This window comes from Anopheles maculipalpis, chromosome 3RL (genome assembly GCF_943734695.1).
Source record: "Anopheles maculipalpis chromosome 3RL, idAnoMacuDA_375_x, whole genome shotgun sequence".
Lineage (NCBI taxonomy): Eukaryota > Metazoa > Arthropoda > Insecta > Diptera > Culicidae > Anopheles > Anopheles maculipalpis.
This window is the reverse complement of record NC_064872.1, coordinates 30,167,735-30,182,746: the sequence shown is the minus strand read 5'-3', so window position 1 is coordinate 30,182,746 and position 15,012 is coordinate 30,167,735. Positions and strand designations below refer to the sequence as shown.

The 15,012-nt window shown below is 42.6% G+C and overlaps 6 protein-coding genes and 1 non-coding gene across 7 annotated transcripts in view; 2 read left to right on the top strand and 5 right to left on the bottom strand.

Annotated features, from left to right (window-relative positions):
* LOC126565062 (ubiquitin-conjugating enzyme E2Q-like protein 1) overlaps positions 1–15,012 on the bottom strand; it is a 169,082-nt gene that overhangs the window by 42,584 nt on the left and 111,486 nt on the right. The window lies entirely within an intron of this gene.
* On the bottom strand, positions 185–1,774 carry LOC126560549 (lysosomal alpha-mannosidase-like). Its single transcript, XM_050216508.1, has one exon. The coding sequence runs from the start codon at positions 1,490–1,492 to the stop codon at positions 185–187; it is 1,308 nt and encodes a 435-aa protein (XP_050072465.1). The 5' UTR covers positions 1,493–1,774.
* On the bottom strand, positions 1,804–3,248 carry LOC126560548 (lysosomal alpha-mannosidase-like). Its single transcript, XM_050216507.1, has 5 exons — positions 3,170–3,248; positions 2,491–3,098; positions 2,299–2,432; positions 1,894–2,225; positions 1,804–1,826 (listed from the first exon to the last, which is right to left on the bottom strand). The coding sequence occupies exons 1-5, from the start codon at positions 3,246–3,248 to the stop codon at positions 1,804–1,806; spliced, it is 1,176 nt and encodes a 391-aa protein (XP_050072464.1).
* Positions 3,955–4,027, top strand: Trnav-aac (transfer RNA valine (anticodon AAC)). Its single transcript has one exon. It is a non-coding gene; the product is annotated as a tRNA-Val (tRNA).
* Positions 6,610–7,420, bottom strand: LOC126565303 (uncharacterized). Its single transcript, XM_050222468.1, has 2 exons — positions 7,364–7,420; positions 6,610–7,296 (listed from the first exon to the last, which is right to left on the bottom strand). The coding sequence occupies exons 1-2, from the start codon at positions 7,418–7,420 to the stop codon at positions 6,610–6,612; spliced, it is 744 nt and encodes a 247-aa protein (XP_050078425.1).
* LOC126565315 (uncharacterized) lies at positions 10,594–11,394 on the top strand. Its single transcript, XM_050222482.1, has 2 exons — positions 10,594–10,641; positions 10,714–11,394. The coding sequence occupies exons 1-2, from the start codon at positions 10,594–10,596 to the stop codon at positions 11,392–11,394; spliced, it is 729 nt and encodes a 242-aa protein (XP_050078439.1).
* LOC126565316 (uncharacterized) lies at positions 13,427–14,227 on the bottom strand. Its single transcript, XM_050222483.1, has 2 exons — positions 14,180–14,227; positions 13,427–14,107 (listed from the first exon to the last, which is right to left on the bottom strand). The coding sequence occupies exons 1-2, from the start codon at positions 14,225–14,227 to the stop codon at positions 13,427–13,429; spliced, it is 729 nt and encodes a 242-aa protein (XP_050078440.1).

Genomic DNA, 15,012 nt, shown 5'->3' with positions numbered 1-15,012 from the left:
TTCATGGTTAATGGGTAAGGTTCATTAAAATGAACCTTTACCTTTTTTTTCCAAAATCAAAACCAAATACTTAATACAAATACTACGTCAAATTCTCACAAGAACATTACACAGTGTATGTGATATGACACTATTTTTATTGATATATTTCAATAACACAATTGGACAAATCTTGGTAATTTATTTAAATTTTCAATTTCCTCTCAAAATGAGCAACGAATGTTCTAATTTCCATCGGTTTCACTTCGACGAGGAATTGATCGTTATTGTTCCTCTGTTTTGGGCTGGTCTGTTCCTTTCCTCCCAGTCCATAACTCATGCGTTTTGATTCCTCCTTCCACTGATTACCTGCCAGAGTAGTTTCACGCAAACTAATAACATCTACACCAGCGAACAGATCCTGGACATCGATCTGCACCGGCACCGAATACTGTGGATCCTCGTCCTTTGCGAACAAATGCTCGAATCTTACCAAAACGGCATCATCTTTCCACGGTTCCATCGTGAGCAAATGAACGTTGGGAGGCAGAGGATTTGCAAGGAAAGTGAAATTTTTCTCAAATTCATTAAGATACTGATCGAAGCTGAAATTTTCAGAAGCAGTCACAAAAATCCACGATGGTAGATGGACCTTATTCTGCAGAAAGCGTTCTTTGGCTGCTTGTGTAGGAGTAGTATCGATGTGTGATGAACCAAACACTAGCCAGTGCTTTCCTCGTGCAACGAGGCCGGTATTAAATTGGGTTTCATTCAGAGCTTCGCCTACACCGAACCGATCGTCGCGAAGCAACCGACGATGAACCATCAGCTCGAGCTGACCATCTACCAGACTGGATCCACCCTGGGCACGATCGTTCAACAAGCTCAAGCGCTGATGTTCATCTTCAATGACGATTTTGGTTGTCACTGGATAGTAATTACCAGGGATTGGTTCTGCCAAATCTAGTTCCCACGTCTCACGATAGTTGCGGACACGACGCAGCATTTCTCGTCCATTCGAGTCCGTCCAGAACGCACCATCGCTCTTGATGTCAGATTCAAAGCGAGAGATTATTTCCTTGCCGATACCATCATCGATCGGGATTGGTCCCACCAACCATTCCAGCTCTACATGCTCTTGCCCTGCATACACTCGAATCACCTGACTGATCCACTCGTTGAATATCTGATGCACTTCCTGGACGACATCGCTCTTCACCACCTGAATCTCAACCACATCGGTCACAGTCTTTTCGGTACCGTTTGGCCGGAAGATGTACGCTCCAGATGATCTATTGCGAAACTCCTCATTGTTTCCAAGAGCTCCATCGTAGTACAAGAAGTTTTGCTTCAAAGCATGGGTCTCCCCCTGCACCGTTATCGAGCTCATGAATCCGTTCTCGTCAAAGTGTACCGTCAGATGCTCGTTGCCGATGCTCACATTATCGTCCTGGCGCATCTCTGCAGAGGACGACGAGGCCTTGGACTCCTCCTTCGATACATAGTACGCCATATAGCCAACTTGTGGAACTTGTTCACCCTGGAACACAAGCTCATGGGTAGCCTCGCTTTCTCGGAACGGAAGATCGATCACTGAGCTCGGGATCGGGATCAAGGTGGATAGAACCGTCTGTCCGCGATCGTTCCGCACCAAATAGTGATCTTCCTTCACCGGCAGCCGTACGAAATCGTTCGAGCTGTGTCCGAGAGGATTGTACAGCAACACAATCGTACTTTCCGCGTTCTCGGTCAATGCACAAGCACTGATGTTTGCCTGCTTACAGTATTCCCAAGCGAAGTTCTCGCGTTCTCCAGTCAGTTGGTTTAGAGCCGACCGGACATTGGCACTGCAAGCCTCGAAACCTTCATACAGCATGCGAGCATAGTCGTCCGCTACGTGTTGCTTCTCAGTGCCGGTGATCGCGTCATGATGCTGCATCACTCCCATCACATCACGTAGCGCAGTGAGATGCGCTTCGTAGAAGTCTTCTTTCACAGGAGAAACGGCCGATAGTTGTTTGCAAACCTGCAGGAAGTGATTACCTTCTCGCTCGTAACGCTTCTGGGTAGGCCGGGAGGTGTAGTAACCAGTCCAGAAGGCAGTAGGGTCGGAAGCGTAAGGGAAGAAATCATCGGCTTTGGTGGGCCACTCCACCTGCGCATCATGTACTGCCTTTAGGTAGCAGGAAGGTGTAGAATAAAACACGTTCACCAGTGATCCTTCCGCTTGGCGTGCATTTGTGTACCTGCCGATATCAAGAGAGAAGTACACTTAGTCACTAAACGCAAAAATACCAATTTCTAGTAACTTTCATCTACCTTATCAGTTTGTCCAAATTCTTGAACCACATATTGGCATCCTGATAGTGGAAGTCTTCACCCATTGTAAGAATAATGTTGTTGGTCAAGAATGTTTTGGACATGTTGTGGACGGTGTCCAGAAATAGGTCCACCTGGTTAAGACACAGTAAACTTTAGTACAAAACGTCGTCATTATATTGAAGCACTTACCTTCTCTTTTACGTTGTTATCTTTCGAGTAAGGACCATCAATGAACGGATCGTCGTTGCAAAGCACATCGAAACAAAAACCAGGCGGTGGCGCATATATGTAATACAGTCCGCTTGTGAACAGTTCGCTACTCTCCAAACTATCGCTCGTTTTCCACATCATCTCCATCGTTCTCTGAGCGATACGGTTGTTTTTGTCCTGAAAATCTAGCCGACCCTGGAACAACCCATCATAACCCATCTGCACGAACAGTGAGCCCTGCTCACGAGAGTGTCCGAACGGATCAATCTGCCAGCCTGCCTTAGGACGTCCACACTCGCCAAACGTGTCGTTCAGAAAACGTAGTCCCCAGGTGAACTGATCGATGACACTCTGGTAGTGTACCGATGCCTCATCGTTCATGCTCCAGGCACCACCGATAAATTCTAGGCGTCCCTCATTAACTAGATTTTTTACGATCTCTCGCATCTCCTCACTCTGTTCCATGTACCATTTCTGCATGAAAGCAGATTCGACAAAAATGAACCTTCGCGTCACATCCTTCAGCAGCTCCTGTATCACCGAATCGAGGATGTACTGTACGCCCGCCTTTTGAATGCTACTACGACCTATTAAGCACAGTAAAAACCACATCTTTAGAGAGTCTCCAGTTCAAGTTCCATCTCCTATGTTAACTCACTGCCATAGTAGTATTGATCAACGGTTTTAAGCCACCCAACGTCATCGTGCGTATGAGCGACCAGGTGCACATTCAGCATGTTTTCCTTCACGCTCGGACAACCCTGTAGCGAAATGGGAAGCAAATGATGACGACCATCACTTCATCGATCACAGCACCATCGATCGCACACACTTTCGCCATCAGCTTTTATGTGTTATATGTTCTCACCTCATAGCCACATTGGGTCGAATGCCGGCTGGAGAAGGATTGCTTAGAACCGGTTGGATTTGCCCCGGTACCGACAAGCAAACATTGCACCAGCAGTAACAGGAAAATCTTGTTCCTGTTTTCCATCACCAAATGGTAATGTTTGCAGACTTTTAAGCACTGTCGTATCCCGTCGGTGGCCCACAGTTGACTGACAAATGGCTGTGCGAGTGATGATAGTTTGCTTTTCAAGGGTCTCTCAACAAGGTGGCCCGTTTTATGGAACGAGACGGTTATGCTGCTTATCATGTGCTGTATCGCGCAGAACACACAATAGGAAGAATAATCAATCTGACAGCCGTCTATCACAGAGCGACTGATAGACGGGCGGCTCGGGAGTCTAAAAATAGGAGAATACCGAACCGAAATAAAACAAATTACACAAATTTTGTGGGCATCACAAGTGTTTGACTGCAGCAGATACCGATAAGGACATTATGTTGTAATTTACAAACAACGCAAACAAGTGTACTAATTACTGTTTGCTGATAAAACATTATAATCCCCGGTTAAAATTGGCACGCTTTTAACTACTTGTTTCCGTGGTGTAGTGGTTATCACATCCGCCTAACACGCGGAAGGCCCCCGGTTCGATCCCGGGCGGAAACAGCTAAGATTTTTTACGTTTTTCATATGTATTTTAAACCTACCAATATTCGTAAAACTGCTAATTTTACAATTTTGCTTCCAATAAATTGATGAAATTAGTTTACATCCCTCAACGATAATGCGATAGCTAAATAAACCTACTTTAGCTCACCGAAACTTTCATTCACGCCCTTTTCTTTCTCTCCCTACCCCCGGCACAATTGAAACCGTTCTGGTACCTACTTGGCCGCACTGGTTTGCTTACCAATTGCTGGCCCTACGAAAGGAGCGCACACATTTAAAAAAGGGCTCTCACGAGGCGAAAGTAAACACCAAACCTGCATCGGGCACGCACACAGCAGCGAAAGAAACTGCTAAAGATAGTAGTGACCACACAGCGGTCGGTCGTCGGGGCCAAGCAAGCAGGGGAGCATAAAACGTGACGCAGACAATTATTGGCGTCTTTCAGAAGAGTGGTAATGCTGCGTCCGTTTGCGCTACAGCTCGGCCCATGACATTCGCTTGTCAGGAACGGCACGGCTAGGCCAGGCCGGGTCCCGCGTCACTACGGTGAAGGTGAAGGTGACGTCGGCATGCTGAGAGCTGAGAGTTTGATGAAAGTGAAAATTGTGTCTGCCTTATTTTTCGTTTCTTTTGCCTCTTTCTGCTCGATCTACTTATGAGGCGCTTCGGTCAGTCAGTCGGTCGGTAGGTCGGTATCGCCTGGTCCCTTCACCAAGTAACAAAAGAGAAAAAATGAAACAAAAACTCGTTAGGTTTTGATACTGTAGAGCGATCGGATTACAATGTGAGCTTGTGCTGAATTTGATGAGCAATATTTTTAAATTTGTTTCTCGATTATTATCAACACGTTCGGTGTCCTTTACTTACGTTAAAACCTATCTACGGGTAAGTTCATTAACATAATCTATGAAGAATCAACTATTTACTAATTGTAAAATATTTGTATTTTTATATAGGAACATTTAAGGTAAAAATAAGGTGGTGCTATGAAGTAAAAGTGTAAAAGTTTAAAAAGCCACGGAAGTCAGAAGCATGAACCATATCGAAGTTCACCAAAGAAGTTTCGTCATTTGCGATAATCGGAAGTGTAGCATAGTTTAATAAAAAAATAAATCAATGATGCAACATCATTAAAATAAAACGAGAAACATCACAAAAACTAGATCAGCGTCTAGATCGTCAGATCTGAGGGTGATTTTATTTGAATTGAATTATTTCAATTTCACCCTTACATTCTTGAGGGTGGGAAATATTTCTTGCTTGCAATGAAAAGTTTCACGAGTCTAACGGATTTTTGCACATTTTGAAAAGGAAAGATGATGAATTTAATTTCATGTATTGTGCTGCAAATTTCTACGTATCGTATTTTTTAAAAGTTTATTATACAATTATATACCGCTAGACCTTCCTTGGTAAGCGCAGTCGAGCACATCGGCAGACGGAAGGGTTCAGAAATAAGGGAAGTACTGGCTGACAAGTGACCTCCTCTACATGATGCTTCAGATCTACCGATTCGCCAGAGACAACGGTCTTGTCCTATGATTCCGAATCGCCATCCCCATTTGATGTGTTTTTTCGAGTGCCGCGGGTGATTCATTGACGACTCAACAGTATTTTTGGCGAGTGCAACGGATAGGTTTCGTACAACGTTTTCCAGCGTTTTACAGCTCGAGACACGAAACCAGCGACAAGCATAAGTGTCGCTACGTTTTTAGAAGGACTCAAACGGGTCAAAATCCTCAGTTTCAAGTGGGTGCATGTGTGATGCGTTGGAATTGAGTTCGGGAGTGTTTGGCGGGTTCATACTCCAGTCGCTCTTGCTGCTGCGGGATGGAACATGTCGATCATTCTTACATTAGACACTGACCAGAGCGTGCTTGGAGTGTCACTGCTAGACTGTACCGGAAAACACTGTACGCAGACGAATCCATGTTTGTGCTATTCAAATAATTCTGCTAGTTTTGTTACAGTCTAGACCCGCAAATTATAAGATCAACAAAACACACACACCACAATACTGAGAGCCAAACTGAGAGCACTCGAAAACTATCGGATCAACAAATACATCTACCAAAAACAACCAAAATAGATGAGGACATCAACCATCCACTCACCCGCAACCAAGCATGCGCGGAATAAGACAAAAAAAAAACAGGGAGGAAATGCCTCGGTAATCTAGTGAAAAAAAGTCAATACATGCGGTGTTGTCAATACGGCGCAAGCTCAAAATAAATAAAATAAAATAAAATAAATAACTTTGGTATTTTGTTCCTCAAACTGTTCTTTGTAACTTTGTAGCATGAAACTTTGTAGCTAAAATTGATTCAATAAGTAACGCTTAACACAATTTACTGGTATTGAAACGAATGATTGCATGATTTATTTTTATTAACATAGGATATACATTAATCTGTAATAAGTTAAATAATTTTTATAAGAAACTATTTGGGTTGAAATTCAGTTTGATGGATTGAAATATCATCTACCTTGCATTCGAAGCGTGTATTTATTTGCTGCTGCTGTCCATTATCACAACTCAATGAAGCCATTTAGAATTTTCAGCACTTCTGCCACCATAACTATTTAACGATCGATCCCAAACAAATGCTTATCAGCTGATTTTTCGACGCATCCGATGTTGCTTTCAATATAGACTCATTAACGTTCAAGCACGATTGATAACCATTTCTCAAGTCCCACAGCCTGGAGGAAAACTGTTCCACAATCCCAAATATGCTCGTAAAGAAGTCACTGGCAAAGCCATCAATTTCGTCCGCCTTGCTCTTCAGCTTTGCCAAGATTGCATCGGGACCCGCAATAATATTCTCACCCTCGAAAACGTCCAACAGACTATGGTAGAAAATTTCAGACTCATCCACTTCCAGCAACCTTTGGGCACGCTCCAGCTCCATATCTATCCCCCGTTCCACATCGTTAACACAGTTCGTGTATCCAACACCCGCCACGTTCATGTTGTTTTCCACAATTATTTTAAGGAAGTTAAGACAACTGCGATCAACCGATGTCGACTGATGCTCGAGTTGATATAGAAGCTCATCCTCGAGTGCTATCGCACTGTCGAGAGATACTTCCTTTGTCGCAAACAATTGTTTGTAAAACTGGTCCGTTTTTTGTACCAAGTTGTACTTTGCCGAGTAGACGAAGTTAATTATGCGAGACTTAATGTCGGCATGTTTCGGTTCAATCTCTTTTAGGCGCTCGACCACTTTCATCGAAGCCAAACGACCTGCATCGACAGTAAGAATCTGCGAAAAATAAGGAATAGATTAAAACGATGTTTAAATTTTTTTATATACCACAAATTAATCCTACATTGTTAAAACAATAACATATTCCTAAGAGTGTCACCAACGCCTTCAAAGACTTCATTGCTTCTGGTAGTACCGTCAGTTAGAAATACAACGTGGTAAATGCATCACAAGATTACACTACCTCTAGCTAACCTGTATTGATTTTATACCTTCCACAACATCCGTGTGATAAATCTTATAGCGGCCATAAATATTATCGTTACTTCAACCGCCATCAAGATAGATCAAGATGATAGCAATGTCACTGAAATGTCGTGATACGAAAAAGTTATTCGTTGTCGAAGTATCAAATCTTCGATTCTACGTCATTACATTTTATTGGTGTGGCTCTGTACCAGTAAGCGTTACCGGAACTAACTATATTAAGGAGAACGGTACAGGAGAACTCATAAAGGAACGCGCTTTATAGAAATGTCAGAAGGTGATTGTGATTTCATACAATCTATACACTAATCTTTTTTGTTATAAACTGTGATACTTTTGATTTCTACCAATCATCAGTTTTATAGCCAAACTTGCAACGCATTAAAATATCTTACATCTCTCCATTCACTCAAGGAAATTCGCTACATGCAATCTGGCAACATGATATCATTTTATAGCTTTTCCTCCTACATACAGGGATAATCTTATCTTGTGCAGCTTTCATCATACACTGAGAGTGATAATAATGGTTGCCATCCTGTCTACAGATCCGGGTTGAAATGCGAAAATACTAACGGAATCGGAATTTATGATCGGCTGACTAGTACGAGTTGACCTCAAACCGGATTAAATCTATTGCACAAAAGCGGATGAGGAATATTAGAAAAAAGAATGAGACATCGAGCAAGATTCAACAGTCCATCGGTTCAATGCTATCTTCCAAGGACACTGTGAGATTCATCCTGTGATGTGAATCAACAGATACCGCATATATTGGAAAAAAGTTTCCAGATGATTTGGCAACGGTAGATACAAAGAAAACACCCTTATCATTGCCATGAAGGTAGACCATTGCTAATGAATTTCGTGTGTTTGAGAATCGATAATTACCAGTTAGTATTCTGTAAAGTTATCCTACTAAATATTGTTGACTGATCGGATGCTGGAGGCCAGAAGATCGTTTCGAAAATTCTCGTGCAGTTCTTTGTTGCGTTTTCAGATTTATTTAAAATCATACGAACCCCAAGATGAGTTCCTATCAGTGCATTCTCACATCTGTTGAAGACGCATTGGGACGACAAGCGTTACCAGCTTCACTGGAATCACTCAAAACAGCTTTTTCTTCTCGATGAACCAGACCAAATATCTAACTGTGGATCCTATTTTGACTGAACTAAATTTTTCCTTATTCTTCCGATGGAGTTAAGGCACATTATAACACGAAACCCACATCCTACAACAGAGCTGCCAATTTTCCCGAATTTCCTTCCAAATAACTTACAAAATTCACACATCCGGTTTGAAATGCAAGTCCTCTTTATTCAAAAATATTCGTTTTTGTTTACTATTTTCTATTCTTTGCTTCTGAATAGCGAGAAAGAAGATTTAATTTACCTTCTTTCGTAGGCAGAGGCCTACCAAAGGATCGAGCAGGCGGCAGAAAACCTCGGGTTGCAGATTAACGAAGAAAAGACCAAATTGAAGGTAGAGACGGAGTTGCGCACTAGGATGCTAGCGGCCAGCCGGTCATTCTACAGCCTGAGGAAACATCTCACCTCAAAAAACCTGTCGCGACGGTCGAAGCTGGGACTGTATATAGGATAAGTAATCCTTCGGTGTCTCCAAAACAAAATAAGAAAAACGGCTCACAAGATAAATTCCGATTGTAAGGACTTTTATTGACAATTCGTCATAGATGCAACCAACAACATTTTAGCTTAATTGGCGCAGATAGCATCGGCCTGAGATGAGGCATCCTTCAACGATTGCAACATCAGCGTGCGTGCATTCGTCAAACAGTTCTCAAAAGCTGACTTCAAGGCTTCCGATAGTTCCCCGGTCACAACCGATCCTTCAATGGCGATTGGATCGCTCAGCTTCTCCTCGATTATCGTCTGTATCGTCAAAGGCTCAACGAAGATGTTCACATCCCGCAAGCTGCTCAACAAGCTGGCCTTGGTGTACTGCTGGCGAGAGCTATTGTCCTGCTCCGGATACAGTCGCTCAAACATCTCATCGTCTATTTTCGCAACACAGTTCCTGTACGACAATCCTGCCAGCTTCATCAAGAGATCCGTTCCGCTGACAACCAGTTGAGCACATTTCGTATCGGCGATGGGAGTTAATTTTCCCTGGATGTTGGCCTCCTTCTCGATCGTTTCCTTCACGTACGATTCCTGGGTAAGAATGAGCTCCGACTGAAGCGATGTGAACAGTTCCGAACCTCCAGCGATGAGCTTTCGTTGCTGCTTTCCTCGAGCAGACGCTTTCAGCGGTTTGAATGCCATCAAAGCATCCTGACGAGTGGCTTCAATCGTGTCTAGTGCGAGTATGGAACACACCAGCAACACTGGCAACAAATTCGACAACGTGCACATGGTATAGGCTGCGGATGAACGATGGATGGTCCTCTTTTGCACCAAACAGCAATACTGCTCGGAGTTGGTCGTTGATGACACCTTCTTATATGAGATGGTGTCTTATCGGGGTATAGTCTGCCCGATTAGCTTGATAAAAGATAAATCGGTTAATTCACGATACTGTTGGCGTCCCAGAAACTCACAATCCCTTTGCCTATCGATGAGAGGGTGAACTAAGTTCGATGTAGACTCCCGGATGTGTAGTCATAAGAAATTTTAGACTTGTTAGTTTCGGGTGGATACGATAATCAGGAACATTCCATACAGCATAAGAAGCTCAAGAAGTTGTTCTACGTTATCTTTTCTTAAATTTTCATTCATGCAATTCAAACGTCGAGTTTTGGATTTAGGTTCTTCTTACTTTTTGTCGAGTAATCCTCAACCCTTAAATCAGACTCTAAAATTACAAATATGATACCCCGTTTGTTGTTTTCCATGCCGGATGCGGATTGCCGAATACGAGTCATATATTTTACGATACCCAATGATAACGGATTATCATCCCCAGCAGTGCTCCACGGTTGAAACACGGTATAAAATGCCATTTATCGGAAGCTTGAACATCAGAACACGTCCTACAGCGATTGGAAAGACTTCTAAAGTTTTCCGGAAAATCATACTACTCTTCTTCAGTTGTGACCGAGTGTCGTAAAGTTGTCTAGAAACAATGAAGCTTTTTATCGCCGTAGCCGTCTTGTGTCTGACAGTGGCTCAGGTATGTTGGACTGCTACTTCAATCGGTAGTGCATCATGTCAGAGATACTAAAAACTTTTTTTAATGTTTTAGCTCTCCGAAGCCGGACGTCCTGTTTCGACGGAAGTTGTGCAAAAGCTGAAGGAACTCGAACCAGTCTACAAACAGCTTCAGGATAAAGTGATCAACGAGGTTGCCGGGGCCAAGTTGGCTACTGCCAGCCGTACCGATGCATTCTACAAAGGTGTCATTGCCGACAAGGAAAACTCTCTGACACAATCCATCCAGCTTGAGGATGACATGGTATACCAACTGAACGGACAATCCTCGTCAGCTGACTCTTCCTGCGTGCAAATGCTTCGCAGTCTCACGGAGCTCAACATGAATGTGGCAGGCGTTGGCTACACGAACTGTGTGAACAAGGTCGAGGTCGGAGTGAACAACGAGCTGGACAAGGTGTACAAGCTACTGCAGGTTGATGAAGCGGAGCTGTTTGATATCAGCCTGCTGGACGTGTTCCAGGGCGAGAACATCATCGTGGATCCGTCGAAGATCATAAGCAAGCTGAGCGAGAAGAAAACCGAGATCGATGGCATTTCGCTGAACTTCGTCTCTGATATCAATGCTGCCGTCGATGCGTACGCTTCCCGCCTGGGTGATCTGCAGAACGAATACAAAACCTGTCTGCTCAACAACGAGGTCCTGCTGAAGGGATCCTTCGAAAACAGCAAGCTTCAGCTTGTTCAAATTTGCTTGGGATCAATCGTCCAGTAAGAACGCCATAGTATACTCTTAATGTAATGTCAATAAAATCGATCGTAAATGTAATCGAAAGCAAAATGCGGTTTGACTTTATTTTTTAGTAAGGATGAGTAGTAAGAATAGAGAAGTGTAATAGAAAATTTTGTAGAAAACCCCGGTTTAACATTGGAAATACCCGGAATTGCTGAAAATGTAAAAGCCAGACGCGCTGTATTACGACACCGTTTGAATGTGATTTTACAATACGTGGGCTTTAGTTTATTCTTACCACGTGCGCACTTTTATCACCTATCGTGAGTTCCTCGCTCATGTACTCCCTAGCTAAATGAGTGTCGTAACTTAACGAATGTTACTTATAAGGACCTACAAAATGAATGCCACAACAATACGTGTCTTTCATTCGCTCGCATTGATCAATTTACGATTCCTACTAATATGTTTTAGCAGACTCGGACTACTCCACTACCCTTATGTCCTTGCTGACTTGTTGGTTTCTTGGAAACAATTCTCATGACATTATGTGGGTTAGTACTGGAGCCTGGTGAGTCTCATTTGCTGCACAGTAGGGACATAAACCTCATATCCTTATCCAATCATAGAGTTGATCATACTAAAGACGTCCAGTCTCCATTGTCTTTTTACATATCTACTGGCATTATAGAGATCCCAATAATCCCTTGATTTTTCTTTTTGAACTCGAGTAACAGAAACTCGTCCGTTTTTGGAAAGAGTCCTCATGCTTCAAAAGCTTACGTGAGTAACTGGACTACTTCCGTACGTTCCAACTTCATCCGTGGCGATTAATCTTAAATTTTATCCTTTATGCTTGCTATTCTTTTTTTTCTAGCAAATTCTATGTCCCTGGCATTTCGAATATTTCGGTTTTTCTTATCATCGACTCGAATAATTTCCTTAATCCATCCCTGACGAGAATTGATTGCATATGATTGATTAAAATTGACTATGTTCGTTACGGAATCTGATTGTCCAATATAATTAATCCGGAATGTTGGATTTATAAGTCCACGTATCGTAAATTCCCGTATTATCTTTAAGCCAATATTGGCACATATTTTCCGACGAGGGGTAACTGGCATTATCAGTACGGATGTATGTTGAAAGATTAATGCAATTAGCTCACCTATCTGGCTTCGCATAGCGGATGTCTTGTAAAATGAAAAGCCGCAGGGTATCCCAGAACATGTCACGTTATGTTTCGGACGAGTCATTATGACAGGTTTCAAACCTTTCAAGTGGATTTATTTTTCATAGTTAAACAATTCTGCCGGTGTTGATGCATGACTTTTGCACATTGAAAAGGACGTTCTATGAATTCAACAATTTAAAATCTAATCTATTGATATTAAGTTACGTCATGGGCAATTCTACCTTAACCAGTCATTTTGACTGGTGGTTTGTGGAACAATGAACAGCGTATTTCAATGCAAAATTCTAACCAAAAAGGTGAGTATACATATATAACCGACAGACGTATTCGTTGCAATATAGTTTTTATTTATTTATTTTAAATATTGTACCCCCCCCCCCCCCCCCACATACAGGAAATGAAGCAATTAAATGAACAATTTTATGAGAAACAAGGCTGATGCTTTGGTAATTTTGCTGTAAACGATTTGAATCTCCGATCTTCACAACACAACAGGATCAACAGGAACAACTATTGAATTATTCAATTTGATGGTTTTTCAATGCTGGTGTGAGAAACAATCAATCAAATGCTTATTAAGATAGTAGTATACAAGCTCAAAGGTATGTAAAAACCCTGGAAAAATCATAAAAATATACATTTGGTAACCTCCAGTCATTTTGACTGACCGTGGTAGAGTTGCACGCGAAAAAATCACGGCAGTTCTAGTGTTACATTTTTTTTATCCGTTGACCGATATGGTAGTGAAATGTATTTAAAAGTTAAAACATTTCTGATGGATTCCTCCCTCGAAGATAAATTCAAACCGCATTTTGCTTTCGATTACATTTACGATCGATTTTATTGACATTACATTAAGAGTATACTGTGGCGTGCTTACTGGACGATTGATCCCAAGCAAATTTGAACAAGCTGAAGCTTGCTGTTTTCGAAGGATCCCTTCAGCAGGACCTCGTTGTTGAGCAGACAGGTTTTGTATTCGTTCTGCAGATCACCCAGGCGGGAAGCGTACGCAACGACGGCAGCATTGATATCAGAGACGAAGTTCAGCGAAATGCCATCGATCTCGGTTTTCTTCTCGCTCAGCTTGCTTATGATCTTCGACGGATCCACGATGATGTTCTCGCCCTGGAACACGTCCAGCAGGCTGATATCAAACAGCTCCGCTTCATCAACCTGCAGTAGCTTGTACACCTTGTCCAGCTCGTTGTTCACTCCGACCTCGACCTTGTTCACACAGTTCGTGTAGCCAACGCCTGCCACATTCATGTTGAGCTCCGTGAGACTGCGAAGCATTTGCACGCAGGAAGAGTCAGCTGACGAGGATTGTCCGTTCAGTTGGTATACCATGTCATCCTCAAGCTGGATGGATTGTGTCAGAGAGTTTTCCTTGTCGGCAATGACACCTTTGTAGAATGCATCGGTACGGCTGGCAGTAGCCAACTTGGCCCCGGCAACCTCGTTGATCACTTTATCCTGAAGCTGTTTGTAGACTGGTTCGAGTTCCTTCAGCTTTTGCACAACTTCCGTCGAAACAGGACGTCCGGCTTCGGAGAGCTAAAAAATTAAAAAAAGTTTTTAGTATCTCTAACATGATGCACTACCGATTGAAGTAGCAGTCCATCATACCTGAGCCACTGTCAGACACAAGACGGCTACGGCGATAAAAAGCTTCATTGTTTCTAGACAACTTTACGACACTCGGTCACAACTGAAGAAGAGTAGTATGATATTCCCGAAAACTTTAGAAGTCTTTCCAATCGCTGTAGGACGCGTTCTGATGTTCAAGCTTCCGATAAATGGCATTTTATACCGTGTTTCAACCGTGGAGCACTGCTGGGGATGATAATCCGTTATCATTGGGTGTCGTAAAATATATGACTCGTATTCGGCAATCCGCATCCGGCATGGAAAACAACAAACGGGGTGTCATATTTGTAATTTTAGAGTCTGATTTAAGGGTTGAGGATTACTCGACAAAAAGTAAGAAGAACCTAAATCCAAAACTCGACGAGTGAATTGCATGAATGAAAATTTAAGAAAAGATAACGTAGAACAACTTCTTGAGCTTCTTATGCTGTATCGAATGATCCTGATTATCGTATCCACCCGAAACTAACAAGTCTAAAATTTCTTATGACTACACATCCGGGAGTCTACATCGAACTTATTTCACCCTCTCATCGATAGGCAAAGGGATTGAGAGTTTCTGGGACGCCAACAGTATCGTGAATTAACCGATTTATCTTTTATCAAGCTAATCGGGCAGACTATACCCCGATAAGACACCATCTCATATAAGAAGGTGTCATCAACGACCAACTCCGAGCAGTATTGCTGTTTGGTGCAAAAGAGGACCATCCATCGTTCATCCGCAGCCTATACCATGTGCACGTTGTCGAATTTGTTGCCAGTGTTGCTGGTGTGTTCCATACTCGCACTAGACACGATTGAAGCCACTA